Source organism: Puntigrus tetrazona, chromosome 9 (assembly GCF_018831695.1).
Source record: "Puntigrus tetrazona isolate hp1 chromosome 9, ASM1883169v1, whole genome shotgun sequence".
Lineage (NCBI taxonomy): Eukaryota > Metazoa > Chordata > Actinopteri > Cypriniformes > Cyprinidae > Puntigrus > Puntigrus tetrazona.
The window spans coordinates 24,969,445-24,989,395 of NC_056707.1; the positions used below are offsets into that span (position 1 = coordinate 24,969,445).

Consider the following 19,951-nt stretch of genomic DNA (forward strand, 5'->3'; position numbering starts at 1 on the left):
AAACCATAAACCGTTTTTTTCTTCAGCGTAGGAAAGTAAAATATTTTTTGCATTCAGTTCAACTTCAAATGAACAGACTGTAAAATACCATTATGTAATAACTGTGGAAACATCATCACATTCTGTAAAAGGGGTCCACTTCACATGCACATGAACGTTTACATAGAAATCTCTTTTAGACATTTCAGAAAGCAGCATAGCTTGCTTCAAGGTCAGCGAGAGGATGGAAAACGCTCATGAAAAACTAAATTACGGCTATTTTTAGCATCCTAAGTGGACCTCGGGGATAAAAACTATGCATAACAAAAAAAAAAAACAGCTTGACCACTTTAAATGAAAAAGAAAACCATAAGTTTGTATTCCAGTGAAAAAGGAGGTGATAGGTCGTGGTTTACTGGAGGTGACACAACTGTGAGTGGCTGAAACCGTTAAGTTGGGATGATCATCTCTTCCAGTCAGCTGCTGAGTGTGTGACCCGGAGAGAGAGCAAAGGCTAGACCGAAGATCCAAACAAACGCGGGTGGCAGCACACACACATATACACAGCATGGGAAAGAGGGAGGGAAGAGGTGCCGAGGAAAAGGGAGGGGCCGGAGAAGGAGGCGGGAGGGAACAAAACAAGGGAAAGAGTAACTCTGAAAGTGGGAGAAGGAAGAAAGCTGCGGTCCGCTTGAGTTTGACGCCAGGCATGTGGCATCCTCAGCACAGCGCAGAACCAAAATAGAGCCGGGAACTTCAGGAAAAGGGGACTGCAAGGAGAAGGGAAGCGTTAATTCCCAGCCATGAATCCCAGCGGCTCTCTACGGAGGCGTTTGTCCTCCATTCGCGATGCTTGGAGGTGGAGTACAGGTTACCTGTTCAAGGTAGGCCTTCGGGTTCCCGCCGAACTTTGGCTCCTTTCCCGATTGTAGGTCTCGTTGGCGACTTTTTACTCAAAGCTCTCCCTCGCTTTAGTCCCCGCACTCTCTGATCGTTCATTTGTCAGGCCCGCTCGAAAGCAGCGTTTCCAGCTGGTTTTGATCAAGCCTGGCTGAGACCCTCCAACCCCCCCACCCACCCTTTCTTGGCTGTCCTTCTGGGGTCGCAATTATCGGCTGATTAAGGGAATGTTTTTGGGCCGGGCACCGTGTGGCGAGAGATGGAAGGTGGACCTGCGGATGGATAGAGGGAGTTTGCAATGCCAGGGTGTTTTACTCGAGTGTGTCGCAATGGCTTTCTCCGGCTATGAGTGAGCAACTTTGGCAGTCTCTTAGTGTGGCTTATTTGTATTTCCGTGTGCTTTATGATGGTTCGTAACGGCCTGGCCCAGTAATCTATACACACAAAAGTGTGTTACACTACAAAATGTGTTAATGGTCTTTTACAGTCTGTTCATTGAAAGCTTGATTGGGCTCTAAACATATAATGCAAACAATATATTGGTGTATTTCACTGGATTCTTGGAAAGGAGAATTATGTATGACATTGAGCATTTTACTTTAATTAATACTCTTTAAGGGGACAGCTCACCCAACAGTTAAAATTCACCCTCATGTCGTTTCAAACCTGTATGACTTGCTTGCTTATGTGGAAAGACGATATTTTAAATTGGTGTTTTTGAGTGTACAACTGCAGTGTTTTGGACTTGAGTTTCACTGTATGGTAAAAGACACATTCTTAAAAATGTCATACAGGGTTGGAATGACTTGGTGATGAGAAAATAATGACATAATTTCATTTCTTAAAGTACTTAGAGAATTCATTTAATAAAATGATGAAGGTTTCTAATTTTTTAATTTCAAGACCTGGAAAATCCTAGTAATTGGGTGTGTGTTTTTGGATCTTAAGCATCGACCAATGGCAAGAGTTTGGAGTAGGACTGCTTGTTAACCAATGGCAAATTGGTTCAGGAAAACTGTTTAGAAACGGTCACGTTGCTATGCCCTTTGCATTTGTATTCTCAACCAAATGACATTCCAAATGGGTTTTGTTAAGACAGTATATTCTTTGTAATTTCTGTAGTAAATTAGTTTTATGTACTTCTTTCCTGGTTTCCAGCAAATTCCCCGGATTCAAACCTCAAACCTGTGTTGTTTTCTTATTGCCGACATTTGAACTTGAAATTTTCCCATCATTTCATTTCCTTTAAGTTGTTTTATACTATTCTAAGACTTCTACATATGGGAAACCACATGCGAAGTCCATACTGTTTCTAGAAACGGCCCCAGCACTGTGTGTAATTATACGTTGGATTCTGGGTTTTCTTAGTAAGCATTGTTCCTTTTTAGTCATGTCCATCATGTACTAGTATGTCATTTAGATGGTGAGTGTAAACCACGCATCTTTCCAGGCTTATCCTTCTTTTGTGAGAATATTAACACTTTGACTTTTCTTGGCATCTAAATGTGATTTTACAAGTGAAAAGTGTATTTTTGTTCCACAACCCACACCAAACCAATTATAGTGCAGAAATTGCCTTTGTTGTCATTTAAATTACACTACTGTATATACAGCTAAGAGGACGCGCTCAGTGTTAGATATTAGTTATTAGATATTAGACTCGCATTAACTCTCTGTATCAACAAAGTTTTACGTACAGATGAACACAAACTAAAAGTAACTGTCCAAACAAATGGCCTTTTCATTGGTGCAATCAGCAGAACAGCCTGAGCTCTGGAGATGAACAGTAAACCTCCCCTGAGGATAACCGGTTTACGGTCATTTTTAAACAGGAAATGGGCTACAAACATCTGGAAACTGTCTTATTTGTGCGATCGTTATTAGTGATAAACTACTTTATCAGCCAGGCTGAATAATTGGACATGAATTGGTCATTTCGAGATTATCTGCATAGGCTAAACACAGAGGTTGTCGACTGTTGTGTAATTTCCAAACCACACACACACACACACACACATATATATATATATATATATATATATATATATATATATATATATATATATATATATATATATATACACACACACAGCTTTTTATAGAATTTATAAAAATGATTGTTTTGAAAAATTTATGAAAAATTGTGTTTTGTACAACTTTATGGTCATTATATAGTCTAATCATTTAGTTTAAATCATTTAGCTCCCTTCAGGCGCTTTTTAAGATTATTTTAAAACATTGTTGCGCTTAACCAACAAAAAACAATGGGAAGTCTGCTCTGATGCCATACAACTTCTTTTTTTTATCTGACCATTTCCTTCAAGTAGCATAAATTAAGTTCATACGCTGGCTTTACTCGACCACATTTTTATGATCCTAACCACAATTTTCTTTTCTTTCAGGGCTCAACCAAATCCTCCAAGAGCATGGAGTCTCGACGTAGACCATCTAGGTAAGAGATGCCTTTGTCTTCATCAGAAATCAGTTCAGTCAACATCTCATGCGTTGCTGTGTGCTGCTATATTGAACATCTCAAGGGATCTTCACAGCATTCCTAAATCCAGCGCCGGTTGACATTTGACTCTGCATGGATCAGTCTCATTCTTTATTGCAGTTTATGAGTACGATGAATAAACATTCTTTAAAGCATCTACACAATCTCTAGAGATAAGTTATGATGTCCTAATAGGGCTTCTCTCCCACATACAGTATAGCAGATAAATAATGGCACGTTTATCTTGAGTGATCATTTGTTATAGATACAGGCAGTAAACAAAACCTTGTTACCATATTTACACGTTCATTTCTATAAGGAAAAAAAAGAAACCTTTGGTAAAAAACAAATCAAACAAACAAACAATAGAGATTTGTGCACATCTAAAAAGGGGTAAAATATTAATAAAACAACTTAAAATAAAATTAAACGATTCAACCAAAAGTTTTGGGTTGTTTATCTTTTTAAAAACGAGTAAATATATTTATTTTCATTTTGACTAGATAAATAAATCAGCGGTAAATTAGCTTGATTTGTTCGTACCCTTGTACACAATTGTAATCATTTATATCTTAGTATTTATGGCATAAAGTTGATACAGTATATTACATAAAAATGTGGTAATGACTACTTTTGGATTCTAACACAAGTTAAATGTACTTCATCTCAATTAATTATTCTGTTATTCGTTTTATTGGGAAAATCAAAAGATAAGAATATAAAAAAAAACAAAAACTTACAAAAGATTAATCTTGTGTTATGTAATGCTAAAGTTGATCTCTGATCCATTCCGATGGTCTTATGTTTCTCAGCTGTTGGGTGTGTTCATGCCGGGCTGTGAGAAGACGCTTTGTAAATTTCACCACTACAAATAGCTCCCATTTCAGCTACCAGGGGGAATTTTTGCTTTTTATTTACATGGGCTGCTATTTTATTTGTCTCTTGTTTTGTTTGGACGCAACCTTAAAAAGAGGTCCTTTGGGACTCTTTGTTTTTCCGCCAAAAAGCGCATTCCTGTTTTCATTGGTATGGAGTTTGTGCAGCAGATACTGTACTGTAGATCAGTTCTGGAGAATGAATTGCACCCGCTGATAGCCCCGTTTCATTTGCATGCGTTTTCTGTGTTGTTTCAGCTACCATTCAGCTCAGAAATTATGCAAATCAGATAACAGTGCAAATATGCCCACTGAAGCTATGAAAAGCATTTGAGATGCGCACAGTTGAAATCATTTATTCCTTTGCCGTTATTTGATTGACTAAAGGGTTAGTTCTCCTCAACATAAACATGTCCCTCATATCATTACAAAGACCTATGGAACACAAATTAAGATATTTTTGGATGAAATTGGAGATATCTGACCCTCCATAGATGAAATGTTCCCAGGTCCAGAACTGTAATTAAACGGTCCAACTTTCAAAATGAGGGAGAGCAATTAATGACAGAATTTTCATTTTGGGGTGAACTAACCCTTTAATAAATAACTACTTCCAATTTTAGTATGAAAGTAATAGACTTAGGACCTGATGAAGATGGATTATTTGTGCTTGTTGAAAGAGATGAATACGTTTGTTTAAAAGTCAACGAATGGACAAAACCTTTGGGCTTCCAAAATGATTGTGGGATAAGGGAAATCCTTGCCATTAAAAGATTGTTTAGGGGTTGCTACGCCTCGTATTTTCCACACACAGAGATCAGTCAGAATCTCCCGAGAGTTGTGCAATGTTGTGCATGTTTTCCCAAGCTGCGGTGCAAGTACAATGTTTATATGTCATGTACCACTCACAATCATGCGTTATTTACATTTATTTCTCCAACACGCAATGAATGCAAACCGCTTTTCAATTAAAATCAGCTGTAGAGAGATTTACATGATTTACTGTGGCTGCAATGCCTAGAAAACATGACGAAATCCAGATTTTCAAGGCTAAAAAAAGGCCTCACCAACAGTTATCTTTTCTAAAGCAGAACTGGCCGAGTTCAAATACTTTGTATGCTCTCCTCCAAAATATAGTGAGCTGCCTTACTATATTTATATGTATACATATAATATATATATATGTGTGTATATATATATAATATAAAATACATGACAGATGTAGTGTTTTGAGTTTTTGATTTCATATAAATAAATGTTTTTTTCTCTATTTTCTTTTAAGACATTCATTGCAGTAGAGCTTGTCACGATGCATTCTAACTTTTTGAACTGTTTTTGGGAGCACACTGAAGTGCTGCCTTCTTAGAATCTCACTAGCTTTTGGAACAAAGCCCTAGATTAAAAGATGGCTGTAGTTCTCTATGATTGTCTTGAAATCCAGACCTGAGGAGAGAGTGAGGTCACAGATGGTTGGGGTGGGGGGGCTGATTGTGGTTACATCCTTGGCTGGCTTAGGCCTCACCAGTGACCAAATTGTTTTCTTTGGTCTGCCCTGCTGCACACAGGGAATGCGGGATATTTTCATATCTCCTTTGTTTATCTCTGCGATCAATCTTTCCCCACTATATTTTATTCAAGCCATACTGAACATCAGATATGCTTTAATAGACTGTTCAGCGCTGACATGTTTGAGGTGAGGCGTCCTTCAGGAGATGTGATGATTTCGTGATGTCATGTGCTGAGATACAAGACTTGCTCGTGCTTGAGCGAATGATGCGAGTTGTGCATAGTTGTGCATAGCAAACTAAGGGTTGTAGACGTGAGTTGTAAGTGCTGAAAATCTTCTGTTCTTTTACAGGAGCTTGAGTTTGATCCAGGCCATGGAGGAAAACTATGAGGTGGACCTGGTCTACATCACAGAGCGCATCATTTCTGTGACCTTCCCCAGTAATGTAGAAGAGCCGAGCTACAGCGCTAACATAAAGGAGGTCGCCACCATGCTACGCTCCAAACATGGTGACAACTACTTGGTGAGACATCAGAACTCAATAGCCTCGGGCACTAAAATAAGCGTATTTGTGGTTGCAATGCTGTCAAGGACTTGTAAAACATAATTAAAACTAAAAAATATATATATTAATTTATTTATTATTAATATATTATTAGATATTTATTCATTATTAATATATATTATTTCCAGTTTTATTATTTTTATTAACTTAAAAAATATTATATTTTTTTTTTTTAGCTCTTCAACCTCAGTGAAAAGCGCTATGATATCTCCAAGCTAAATCCCAAAGTAAGTAGTATTTACTTTCACTTTTTTTACGTTATCTATTGTGGAGATGTTTGTTCTTTGCTCTTGCTCATGCTCCGGTGTGTTTTATTTCGGCATAAGGTGCTGGATTTTGGCTGGCCGGACCATCATGCTCCAGCCCTGGATAAGATCTGCAGCATCTGCAAAGCCATGGACACTTGGATGAACGCTGACAGTCACAATGTGGTGGTCTTACACAATAAGGTACTGTTTTATCCGTGCTTTTTCTGTTTTAGGAATGGGAGACATGTTAACACTAGCAACAAACATCACAGTGTCACACAGTATGTAAAAAAACCTAGTGAGATGGGATTTAAGATTTTATAAGTGCACTACTGATCCAAAGGCTGCTCCAAAAATCATATTCAATTATTATATGATATTATATAATGAAATTAATTTTATAAATAAAACATTTAACAGACAATCACATAATTACTTTGTATATAAATGTAAATATATTTTTACAATGCAGTTTATAGTAGGCCTATATATTTCATTTAATTAAAAAAAATCTGTAGTTTTTAAATGCTTATTAAAATATTGTATTGTTAGTTTAGCGACATGCTAACTCTGTTGAAATCAACTGTGATTCGAATCTTATGAGAGTTATGATGTTCCCTAGGTAGTATACAGCAGGACAGCTCACTAGGTTTGGAAACAGTCTTATGTTTGCCTTATACATTTTTCATCTGCACATTACAGTTACTGTAAATAGCAGCCATAGTGGTTTGTCAGTAGATGGCGTTCTCAGGCAATTCTTAATAACCCGGGGCGGTGTGGGGTCAGTAAAGGTCATGGTGGTCTGGGCAGTGTGATTTATGATGCAATTGCAGGCCCTTTGCGTAAGAAAACATGCCCGATTTTACTTTTTAAAGTTAATACTAAGGCCACTGTTTTGAAAGCCTTTGCCTGACCCTTTCTTGAGGTTCAAGCAAATCTGTTTTCTTAAACAATTCATTTGAATGTATCCTTCTGATCTGGTTAAGTCGCATAGCTGGTTCCCACTTACAAACATTAGAATGATGACAGCACGTTTTGAAGTTAGATTGTTAAATGTTTCTTGTTATTTTTGAGGATAGCGGTATCGTTAAGTGCCTCTCTAATGAAAGGGATTCTGTCTGAGAATACAAACGTCAGAAAAACAGCCTCTGGTGGAGTTTGCAGCTTACCTTCTCAATGGCTCGCAGGTCTGTCCTGAAATGGGTCTTGTGCTTTTAGAAATGCTTTTCGCTATATTTCCGCTTGATTTCAAACAGACCCGACTCTTTCCACACCCTCAAGATGCATCTTACCCATTACTAGCGCTCCGTGAGAGCTTTAAGAAGTGTAGTGCTGCCAAGAGAGGTTGTGATCTGGATTTATAAATGCCAGAAATGGCTTAAACCAAATATGCTGCCTTTTTAGCAGGAAACCATAAACATTGCATTGTTATGGCAACTTGTGTTGTTCTTTGTAACAGCAGAAACACGAGGTGATGGCTTGATGGTGGAAATGTTCACTCATTCAGAAAGAACACATCTTTAAAATGACTCAAACTATGCATGAAATAATTTGTTTTAAGTTCTTTGCTGACCCGATGGATAATAAAGTTTTGTTTATTCGTGCTCTAAAATACCTTTCGAACTTTGGAACAGTGTTGCATCAGTATTAGAACATAATGTAGCATTATAGTATTTATTAATGTTTTTATTTCAAATGTTTTTTTATGCATATTCCATTTACATTTTCATATTTAGTTTAGTTTCATTTTTGTTTTGTGTTTTAGTTTGTTTTATTACGCATACACAAAACTAATTAGCTTTTATTGTTAATATTTTTAAATGACAGTTTTAGTTTAGTTCTTTTCAGTTATAGCTTTAATAATTTTACTACTTTAATTAAAAAGTAGAAATGCTACCTTGGCGAGTAACTGAAATAAAACTAGTTTTTATTTCAATTTTTTTTTACACAGCCCAATTTAATGTTTTGAGAGGTAAAATCAATTGATACATATACTCATAACTTATCAAATTCTAATATTTGTGGGACGTTTATATGACTATATAATATTTAAAGGATTTAAATGCTAATTTATTAAATCTTTATTTTTGAGAATGTTTTTTATCCTTTCGGTTATAAGAAAGAAAAACAAACAGATAAATACATATTTTCTCGTTTAGTTTTTCATGTTAGAGGTTATCCTAATTGCAACATGTGTAAAAATAAACTAATATGATCTTGAATTTGAAAAACAGTTAAATAATAATAATAATGGGTACATGAAGTAATGTATTTCATTGACCGATAATCTCATCTTTCTCTCATCCTGCAGGGAAACAGAGGTCGAACAGGGGTGGTTGTGGCTGCGTACATGCATTACAGTAACATATCAGCGAGGTGAGACACGTAGACTGTGTACTTTCTGTGTTTATTGAATTAAAGATGCTCCTCTGAGCGCTTATTATGGAAAGACTTTAATCCCATATCACAAGACCGGCCACGCGTTAGGTAACACATGAGCGGGAAAAACAACTGCCAAATCTCATCATTTTACAAAGGCCGATTTGTCTCAAGACTCAAATTAAGTGCTGATCAAATTCGTCCCCGATTGCAAGTGTATTCATGCTATTTTTATGGATAAAATGCTTCCAGTAAATTCGACAAGCACATGTAAATGCTTCTCCTGGAAACCAAGACAAAGATGCTTATTATGAATATGATTTTGTTGTATTGGAGAAAACGACTTTTTTGTTTCTATTTTGACCTAACTAAGTGTTTCCTTCAACTCTGCAGTGCAGACCAGGCTTTGGACAGGTTTGCCATGAAGCGCTTTTATGAAGATAAAGTGCTTCCTGTAGGTCAACCCTCCCAGAGAAGGTCAGTGGTGCTTTGTTTTCTCCATCTGACCTCTTATCTTTGCGTTTTATGAGTTTGACCCTCATTGTTTAGATTTATGAGCTTCACCCTCCTGATAACAAAGCCCCAAACATTCAAACCACCCCTGTATAGTTTTGTTAGATTAAGTACGATTATGTGTTGTTTATATAACCTTACCCTATGGGAGTGTGTAAAATTGATCTCATGTTTATACGCAGGTATGAATATGTAACATTTACATTTTACTGATATTAAAACACACAGTTTAGATGCATTTCGTTGTTTAAAACATTAAAATCGCTACATATTTTTTGTTAAAAAAGTCAAATATTGGCATATCTTTTATATAAAATTAAGTTATTCGTATCAGTGCATTTTTACCGTTTTTATCGATAAGCGATTTAGATTTTTAAACCACTTAACCAACCCCCAAACCTAAACCTACCCATTTTATATCGAATATATATTTATACCTGCATAAATATGTGGTTATTTTACTTTAGTAAGTGGCAAGTAATAATTTGTACTATAATGTTTTCATCTCGCCAAATTTCTCCTAATTTCACAAAGGCTCAAATCTGCACGTACTAGCTGTGGAAGATATATACGTCGGGATTGCTAAAGAATGATAATTTCACAAATATGTGCTGGAGAGACTCTGGAAAGACATGTTTGTTATTTCCTGAGTTATAATTAGACATAAGTGGTTGTCAGTTTCATCTATCCTGCTGCTTAGCTTTAAATGTACAGTGGAGTCAAAAACTAAACCAAACTTTCTAAAGAAGGATAACTATGAATTGAATTATGTGCAAAAAATAATATTTTATACTCCATTATTAGGTCACTAACCAATAAGCAAAATAAATGGCATTGATCATATGACTCTTTGCTTGGACAGTCAGATGCTCCCACTTCCTTTGAACCAAGATTGCAATGGCAATTGGTAATGAAAATATATATTTGAACTCACAGTTTCACAGATTTTTGACCCCTATTGTAGAGCGTCATACCCAAAGGCTCTGATATAAGTGTATGCACGCTTTGTGCTTCAGTACACAACCCTACACACCCATTTATGCCTCATAAGGGAACACTTGGCCACGGATGTGCTGCTTTTACAGAATCAGGCATTCCATCCGTGTATGGAAGGACTGGCACTTCAGGCTTCATTAAAACTAGATTTCATTGGGGAACATACTTGCGCTTCATGGAAAATGGAAAGGCAGAGTCATGGTAAGAGCTTTGCTCCAGGAGGAAAGAAGCAGCGCATGATTTCTCTTGATAGAGGCCCAGGAACAACCGAATGTTCATGGGAAACCAGGCCTCGGGCGTTCAGCCAGGAAGATGCAGAAGTGCTGGCCACTGCTCCTCTCCGGGACACGGCATCAACCTTCAAGAAGAAACATGCTTTTTCCTGTTTATAAAAGCTAACATCTGGGCTTAGGATTGGACACGACTGCAGATCAGAACGTCCAATGACCCTAAATGGTCGTCACGACAGTGTAGATAGCATGTTATGTAAAATGACTTTCATGAATGTGTCTTTGCTTGAAACCCAAGACTTTCACACTCTCAGTGAGATTATGCTGTACAACAGGTGCATCTACGTATCCTAAATGGAATACCATAATAGCATACTTTAGCAACGTTTTCTACAGCAAAACAATTAGCTTATTAAAAAAACTTTACAAATATAAATATTCTTTAAATATAATTTTTATAAACGTACTGTAAGCATACACATGGTAACATTGCAGTATGATTCATATTGTTAACATTACGTTCATTTATACAATGTTAAATAAAAACAAAATGTATCAATATATGTAGAAATCAGCAATAACCTATAATAATACATATTATTATTGTGTTAGTTCTAATGCCTTAACAAATGCTAACAAAGTAAAACTTAATGTGAAGTTTTATTGTGTTATTGTCATAATTTTATTTTGCTGCACATTTTTATTATATTATAGTATATTTAGAAATTAAGATCAATCTAACTTTATACATTTTTTAACATTTTTAGTTCATGCATTAATGCCAATGTCTTAACGAACTTATGTTAAAAAATCAAAACGTATTGTAAAGTTTTGTATACACACACACACACACACACACAAACACCTGTTTACTTAGTTAGTTAGTCAATTAGCTAGTAGGTTAGTTATCACAAAAAAGAAGAAAATAGCCTAAGATGCTGTAATTAAATAAATATATACTACTACTTCTGCACTTTTGGTAATACCATCATATCCTTCTGATTGCTTATTTTTTTAATGACTAAATTTCCTATCCCTGTTACAGACTCCTATCTCCGTCCTCCCTAGCTGTTTCTAATCATGCGTGCAGTGTGGTCCGCTAATTTATTTTATGTTATTTATGATCATCTTTTGTTTCGCTATAGGTACGTGCAGTATTTCAGCGGTCTGCTCTCTGGTCACATCAAGATCAACAACAAGCCCCTGTTTCTGCACCACGTCATCATGCACGGGATCCCAAACTTCGAGTCCAAAGGAGGTGAGCTGACATGCTCTGACCGCTGGCTGTTCGTCAGCGACTGCTGGGGGCGTTGAAGGCAGGTTTCAGGGGTTTGTCTGGACTGCCGCCGCTTTTGACGCCTCTCTGTCAGACTGACAACATGCTGCTCTATTACACACGTCTCGGGTCAACGCTAAATACAGGTGTCGATGGGGTCCAGAATGTTTTGTGATCTGATCATTGAAACCAAAGTCAGAGGTAGTCAGAAACATGTGACCAAATCGCATTTGTAGTGTAAATGAATCCATCCTCCCAGTGGTCCTTAAAGGTGCTGTATGTAGGATTGAACCAGAGCGGTTGAACTAGGTATTGCAGTCCAAATTCAAAATATTGGAGACTTTTTTTTTTACCCGGCCCCTCCTACTCAGACTTGGCGCACACGAAGGTTGCCAGATTCCCTCTCAGACTCCTTTCGTTTGCCGGCTTCCACGACTGAAATGAAATCCGCTCTTTTTTCCACCAACTAGTATCTCCGAAAAATGATTGGGTGGGTTTCACAAACCAAAAGGCCGACATGCCGGAACGCACATTTTCAAAGGAGAACAACAAACTGTAGCGTTGTTTTTCAGATAAAAAAACTATGTTAACTTAGCATGTTTCTTAACTATCTGCAAAGTATTTTTTTATGCTTTAATAGAGTCATAATCCAACACACAGCGCCTTTAAAGGTTTCCAAGCGGTCCACAGAATAAAAAACAGAACAAGAAAAGATTACAAATAAATAAATAAAACCCTTGCGCTTCAGGTGTCCTGATCCCGCCCCCCTCTCTTTATTCCATTTCACTTCCTTTCTAATTCAGTAGGGTCTAAAACAACTCTGGTGTGATCTATTAATTAACCTATGTAATGGCAATATACTGACTTTACATTAACAATTTACATTGCAAAATATTTTAAGTCTTGGAGAAACATGTGAATACTGGGTATAAACAGGAATTAAAGAGACAGTTTTACTAGATACTCCACTTCTAGAGCTCTAGTAACACCTTCTTTGTTCTCTTTCACTTTCTCTCATGGTTTCTCAGGTTGCCGCCCTTTCCTCAAGATCTACCAGGCTATGCAGCCCGTCTACACATCTGGGATCTAGTAAGAAACGCCCCATGTTTTCCTACACGGTATTGCTCATGCTTCCCTGGCATGTAGCCCAGCCTTCAAAACGTCCAATCACAGGCGTCCCTCTGAGTCTGGGGGGTTTCTCAATCACACACATGTGCTTTTCCCATACATCACAGAACTAGGCCGCTGTAGCTTCCTGCATGCTCTCAGACTGCAGCTGTGTTGTTATCAGTAGGGATGACCCTTTCTGTTAAATGCAAGTACAATGTTTGGCAGCCATGCATCGATAAGTTTAGGATGTTTATGTTTAATGGGGTTTTTTGTTATGGTTAACGGTTGTGTGTCTGACTGATTTTTGCAGTAACGTCCAAGGAGACAGTCAGACCAGTATCTGCATCACCATTGAACCCGGCCTGCTTCTGAAAGGAGACATCCTGGTAAGAAGAAGGAATCTGTCACAAAAACATCAAAGTCATATTTCACCCCAATAAATTTAAATAGTTTCATTATTAGTTATTAATAATAATGAAAAAAAAACTTGATTACACTCATTTTCACTTATAAAGTCCTAAAATTGTCATACATACAAATATAATTTCTCATTGCTTTTCTTTGATTTTTGGTTAAATATGATCTGTTCAGTGTTGAATTAAGACCACAGAAAGTGGAGGAAAGCAGCTTGGCACATGTTCCTTCCTCCATTTATGGGCATTTCTCAGAGCAACACGGCAATAATAAAGCAGGATGTCTAGAGGGGCATCCATCAGACCTTCGTTCTCTGCATGGATTTATTTGCATTTTACCTCAGAAAGCTTTTTGGAAGAGAAAGCCAAAAAGAGCAGAGTGCTTTATCATCTGCCATAATGCTGCGCTTGTAGAGCGGCTCTTTCTCTGATGGGCTCGATTTCGGAAGTCCTTAGTAAGCAAAATCAATCAGAGCTGATCTATAGAGGACTCTAACCTGAACACGAACCACAACATCGCACTGCACTTCTGCCAAAGAATGTTGTAGATCAATACACCTCCCTTGAGGAACAAAGGGGTCCGAATGTTTAAAATAAAAACTGCGAAAATACTTTTTGAACATTTCTCAATATTTAGTACTGTATGCATCCATTTCCATCATGGTTTTATCTTCGTGGTCTAATAGCATAAACGTACCTTGGGGCACTTTTTAATGATACACGAAATACGTACCAACAAGTACATATCACTGCAGTTTCCGAAAGAAATGACAACTAGAGTTTCGATTACTGAAACATAATTTTCACACAATTACGTGAAGAATATCAAACAATATTAATGTGCTGGGAGATTTGAGAACATTAGCATCACACATATCCAGCTTCATATCTATGGGTTTTCATAGACGGTAGGTTTGGAGTTTGGTAGCTCACGGAGTACATAGGTGTACTTGAGAGACGAGGAGCTCTGGTTCGAATACTGTCGCGTCAACAAATGTGTTTTTATATCAGTTTTGCATTTGTTAACACTATCGGGTAGGTTTAGTGTTGGATTTGGTGTAGGGCATATTTCCAATATGACAGAGCATTAGCTTTTAGCAGTACAGCGATAAAAATGTATCGAAGCTGTGTTTTAGCGTCACTCGGTGGAAACCGCAGCGAAACGTTCTGTGAGGTACATAAAAACGGTGTCACATATTTTTTTATTACGCCAGGTTAGATTTATCTGTTTATTTATTTTTCATTCTCAGAGAAATGGCTTTTAAATCAAGCTTCATTTCGTTAATTGCGACTTTTCCCGAGGCGGACCCCCCATGAGTGTGGCTGAGCCTCTGCTGCAGTTTGGGAAAACCGCAGGATGCTCTGCCAGCCCCCGTCTTCCTCAGTTCGGTCGTGTTTGTTTTGTTTCACTCTTCGAACTGAAAGGCTGTACATTTTTTTTGTCCATCTGCCCCAAGTTAAGTAGGTTAATTATAGTTATTTTGGGCAACAGAAAGAGGGATACAGTTTCCTCGGTGGCCAGTGAGGACATTTTTATGTCCTTGTCTGGGTTTTGGAGAGGCTCTGTTGTTTTACATACTTTCACTATACTGACATCTCTGGCACCGCTGCACCATGGGAAGGCGAGGTGACCAGCATCCAAAACCTCTCAAACAATCCGTTCCAAGCCCATGAATAGACCTTTCTGTGCTCAATGTGCGTGTGTCGATGCGAGATTACGTTTGAATGATTTGCCATGCTCTAAAAGGAATGTTCTGGGTTCAATACAAGTTAAGATCTACTGACAGCGCCATTACCACAGAAAGTCATTTTAACTCACCCCTCAGCTGAAAACAAAGAAGCATAAATTGTGGTTACAAGTTTAAGTGAAGCAAACTCCTCTCACAGGAATTATACCAGCAATGCAAACCAGAAATTTGTCCTTTTAGAAAAGTGTTAAACAATCTTTTTCTGACTTCAGACAACTTATATCTAGCAAAATGATCTATTTTCGTTGTGTAAATATTTGAAAGTTTTGCTACATTTGTATTAAAGCTACTGTTGGTATAAATTTTATATATTCATTATTTATTATTTATTTTCATTATTTGTTGTTATTATATTATGTTATATTATATTATATTATATTATTATTACTTTTACTAATACATAAATGGTATGTATTATATGTATTGGATTCATTTATAGCTATAATATTGTTAAAAAAAAAAAAAAATACAACAGTTATTATTATTATTTGTTAGTGATTCCAAATTATTTGATTGTAATTGTTTATGAACTATTTATGTACGTATGTATGTATGCATTTGATTGATTTGTAACTGTTATTAATATTTTATTTCTTTTTTTTGGTAATCAATGCTATCATTAATCAAACTTAACATTTTAACCTGGAACATTTATGGTTGTTTGTAGCTGTAACGCTACGGTATGACCTTGACTTTTTTGCCTGGTTGAAAAGCAGCATATTTTCAGTTAGTGAAATGTGGTTTCTCGTGTGGTCCACAGCTCAAGTGTTATCACAAGCGCTTCCGCAGCCCATCCCGTGACGTCATCTTCAGAGTGCAGTTTCACACCTGTGCTGTCCACGATCTGGGCATCGTCTTCGGCAAAGATGAGCTTGATGAAACATTTAAAGGTATGCTAGATTCTCCTCAGTTTAGTCAGTCTTGTATATTCAGACGTTTGAATACGCTCTGCCATCTCAGACTACGTTTGGTTGGTTTTGTGCGTTCTTGCGTTCGTTTGAATGAAATGAGCTGCACCGATGACACTCGGGTGATCAGTCCTTGCTTTTTTCAGATGACAGATTTCCTGAATATGGAAAAGTGGAATTTGTCTTTTCTTTCGGCCCAGAAAAAATCCAAGGTAAAAACGTTATTCGTTGTCATTCGTGTTCAGATGTTAAAATAAATCCCCGAAATGTTGTAAATAGAACATAAACTGAACCTAGCAGCTTTCTGTCGTAGGAATGGACCACCTTGAGAACGGGCCCAGTGTTTCTGTGGACTACAATACCCAGGATCCTCTGATTCGCTGGGATTCTTACGAGAACTTCAACCAGCGCTGTGAAGATTCAGCGGAGGGTAAGTGACGCTGTTGTCTTATTATTAACAAATGACTGGAAATGACTAGACTTTCTGAAAAGTGGAGCCAGAATGATAGTAAAACACAAATAGTTTTACATTTCTGCTTGTATCCTCATAATTTTGTATTTTTTTATGTGTTTATTTTTGAATAAGAAATAAATTATCTATTTTTACTTTATTATAAAGAAATTGTAATTGAATAATATATATTATTTAAAATTAGTGCACTGAAACGGTTAATCACAGTAAATCAAGTCCAAAAAAAGTTTTTGTTGACATAAAATGTTTGTGTACTGTGTATATTTATTATTTATGTATAAATTCACATACATACAGTATATATTTTGAATATATTTACATGCATATACAATTATATATTTATATTCTTATATTTTAATATCATAAATATATTGAATATATAAAGTAACATATATATTTTTAAATATATATATATATGTATGTATGTATGTATGTATGTATATTATATAACCCACATTATATAAACAAAAACCTATTTTTGATGTGATTAATCACAATTAAATAATTTGACATAACTAGTTGTTATAAACACATTCTTTCTAAAGAAATAAATAAAATAAAATAAAATAAATAAATAGTGTTTTCTTTCTTTTTGTTATGTATTATAAATAAATAGATAAATAAATGATAATTTTATTTATATATATTTTTCATTATTATTTCATTATATGCTTTCCTAGTAAACATCTGCCCGGTCTTCTTGTTTTAATTAACTACTGATGGACTCTTAGAGTTCAAATACTGTAGAGTTTGTGTTCGGGTCGTCTGTCGGTCCGGCATCAAATCATCAGAATTAGTCAGAGTTTTGTGACAGGGCTGTTTGTGTACAGGTCTCTGATAATCTGTCTGTGCGATGCGACAGAGACTGATTTAATCAGATGAGTTTGTACTGCTGATCGCAGAGGTCGAGCTGAGTTCACACACACACACATACACACACACACACACAGCGCCGCGTCACTGGAATTGTCCTCACACCCTTGCGGTCTAAGCTGCAAGCCTCCTTATTTTAAGTTGTGGTGTGCTTCTGGTCTTCAGATATGTGATTTGTTGTCCTTTTTTGAGACATCCTCGTTTGGTGGGTCAGATCTCTGGAGAGCGAAAGTCAGAGTGAGGAATGCAAAGAGGAAATGTATGCAATTCTGTTGAGGTTAGGCAGTACTGTGTAAGTTTTAGTTTATGTACATTTCATCTTATTTGTGATTAAATATTTTTGTGACATATAATAAAGTCTGCTCCAACATTCTAATTTTGGACTACCAGTATTGTGCAAGATTCAACCGCTCGTAAAATACACTAGCCATTTGTAATGCAGAAAAAATTCCACTGATTTTTATAAAAGTTCTTATTACTATAAATCTTGGAAACAGTTTTGCTAATGAACATTTATGTGGAAACTATACATATATGTACACATACACTGTGTATACATACATCTGTGTATATATATATATATATATATATATATATATATATATATATATATATATATATATATATATATATGTGTGTGTGTGTGTGTGTGTGTGTGTGTATATATATATATATATATATATATATATATATATATATATATATGTATGTGTGTATATATATATATATATATATATATATATATATATATATATACATATTCACGTTTTTCTTTTTCTTTTTTCTTTGTCTTTACTGTCACTTTTGATAAATTTAATGTATCTTTGCTGAAGAAAAGTATTAATTTCTATCTTTTTTTATTCCTCAAACTTTTTTTTTAAATAACTGTTTTTAACATTGATAATAATAAGAAGAAATATTTCTTATTCAGCAGTATAATTGAATGATTTCTAAAGGACACTGAAGACTGGAGCAATGATGCTGAAAATTCAGCTTCGCATCACAAAAATAAGTTACTCAATTACTTAAAATATTTTAAAATCGAAAGTTAAGGGGTTTTACAATTGCTTTTTTTTTGTGATCAAATAAATGCAGCTCTGGTGAGTGTCTCAGGAAGATTAAAAAATCTTACTTTAAAATCTTCACTTTACTAAGACCGAGTCTAATCATGTATTATTATTATTATTACATGTTATATGTTGGAATATGTTTGGAGAACAATATAATCTGTTCACCAGCACCCATAAATCAGACCAAAAATGGTGATTTTAACCCTATTTTGTGTGTGCGGTATGCATCAGAAAGGACTGTGGGTAGTCTGGAGGTGGCCTGGAGGCTGGTACGATCCCAATAACAGAGCCCAGTTTCCCCGTGGGCATTTGACCACAGTCACTCCATCCCAAGCCTGCGTTTCCCTCTTCAGCTTCCAGTGGCATTTCACGAAATATTCTAGGCGTTGGCTGAGAATTGTGCAATTCATGCCGCGAGGAGACGGTCCGACCAATCCCGTCCAGTCACAATGTCCAAAACTGCAAATTATTTTGTCTCAGAAAACACCCAAGCGGCGTGTTTATGTTATCTGTTCAACAAGACTACGTTTTGATTGCTGCGATCCAAAAAATACTTTTAAAACTGTCGAGACTATATGGCCGTGTTATTTTTAACATCCCTGGGGTCGAATTTTAGGAGCTCCAGTCAGTTTAGCACACATTTAAATTCTACTCTGTTCTCTGTTGAAGACATTTGAGATGACGGGCTATAAAGGCTATAAAGTCTGCCACCCTCTTGACCAGTCCCTGCTTTAAATAGAGCGGGCAGAAATAGGAAGCCCTTGCCTTCCACCTTTAAGAGGGGTGTAAACTAATCTAAATCTCCGGTCAAGAGGCAAGACCCCAAACTGCCCCCTGGCAGTGTTTTATGAGATGCCCACATATATTTACCATTTCAAGGTTTGGGGTCAGTAACATTTTTAAATCTTTGAAAGAAGTCTCTTATGCATTTATTGGATTAAAATTTTTTTTATTATTGTGAAACAAGTTTATTTATGTTTTTTCAGGTTCATATATTTTAAAATATAATTTATTCTTGTGTGCTGAAGCTGAATCACTCCAGTCTTCAGTGTCACATGGTCCTTCGAAAATCGTTCTAATAAGCCGCGTTCGAAACAGCCTGTCTTCAGTCAGTAGGACTGCTGAATGAAAAGGGCACATTTGCAAATGAATTTAGATGCCTATCACACAGTCAAACATCTCCATTGAGTGACTGCAGCCAGAGGACCGACTCCAGAGACGTGATAAGCAGCCAGACATTATGCCTTTGTGCTGGAGTTCATGCGTTCCGTCTGCTGAGACTGAAGATAGACCAAGAACAGTGAACTCAAGCCATTCCTTCCATGACTCTTTGTTTGCCTCATCTGCTAAAGTCCGAAGGATTTTAAAGACTAGACGGTGAAAATGATTAATATG

The 19,951-nt window shown here is 36.4% G+C and overlaps 1 protein-coding gene across 7 annotated transcripts in view; it reads left to right on the forward strand.

Annotated features, from left to right (window-relative positions):
• Positions 1–648: 648 nt before the first annotated feature.
• The window catches only part of tns1b (tensin 1b), a 60,877-nt gene continuing 41,574 nt past the window's right edge, over positions 649–19,951 (forward strand). For 5 of the 7 annotated variants that reach the window (XM_043248921.1, XM_043248923.1, XM_043248922.1 and 2 more), the window contains exons 1-13: positions 650–863; positions 3,282–3,331; positions 6,107–6,278; positions 6,497–6,547; positions 6,647–6,769; positions 8,880–8,944; positions 9,341–9,424; positions 11,832–11,944; positions 12,991–13,051; positions 13,383–13,458; positions 15,994–16,123; positions 16,288–16,353; positions 16,455–16,571. In XM_043248921.1, the coding sequence (XP_043104856.1) occupies positions 783–863; positions 3,282–3,331; positions 6,107–6,278; positions 6,497–6,547; positions 6,647–6,769; positions 8,880–8,944; positions 9,341–9,424; positions 11,832–11,944; positions 12,991–13,051; positions 13,383–13,458; positions 15,994–16,123; positions 16,288–16,353; positions 16,455–16,571 (1,189 nt within the window). In that variant the 5' untranslated portion in view covers positions 650–782. Of the gene's footprint in view, positions 864–3,281; positions 3,332–6,106; positions 6,279–6,496; positions 6,548–6,646; positions 6,770–8,879; positions 8,945–9,340; positions 9,425–11,831; positions 11,945–12,990; positions 13,052–13,382; positions 13,459–15,993; positions 16,124–16,287; positions 16,354–16,454; positions 16,572–19,951 lie in introns of all 7 variants that reach the window. The other 2 variants (XM_043248924.1, XM_043248927.1) reach the window with 2 other exon arrangements.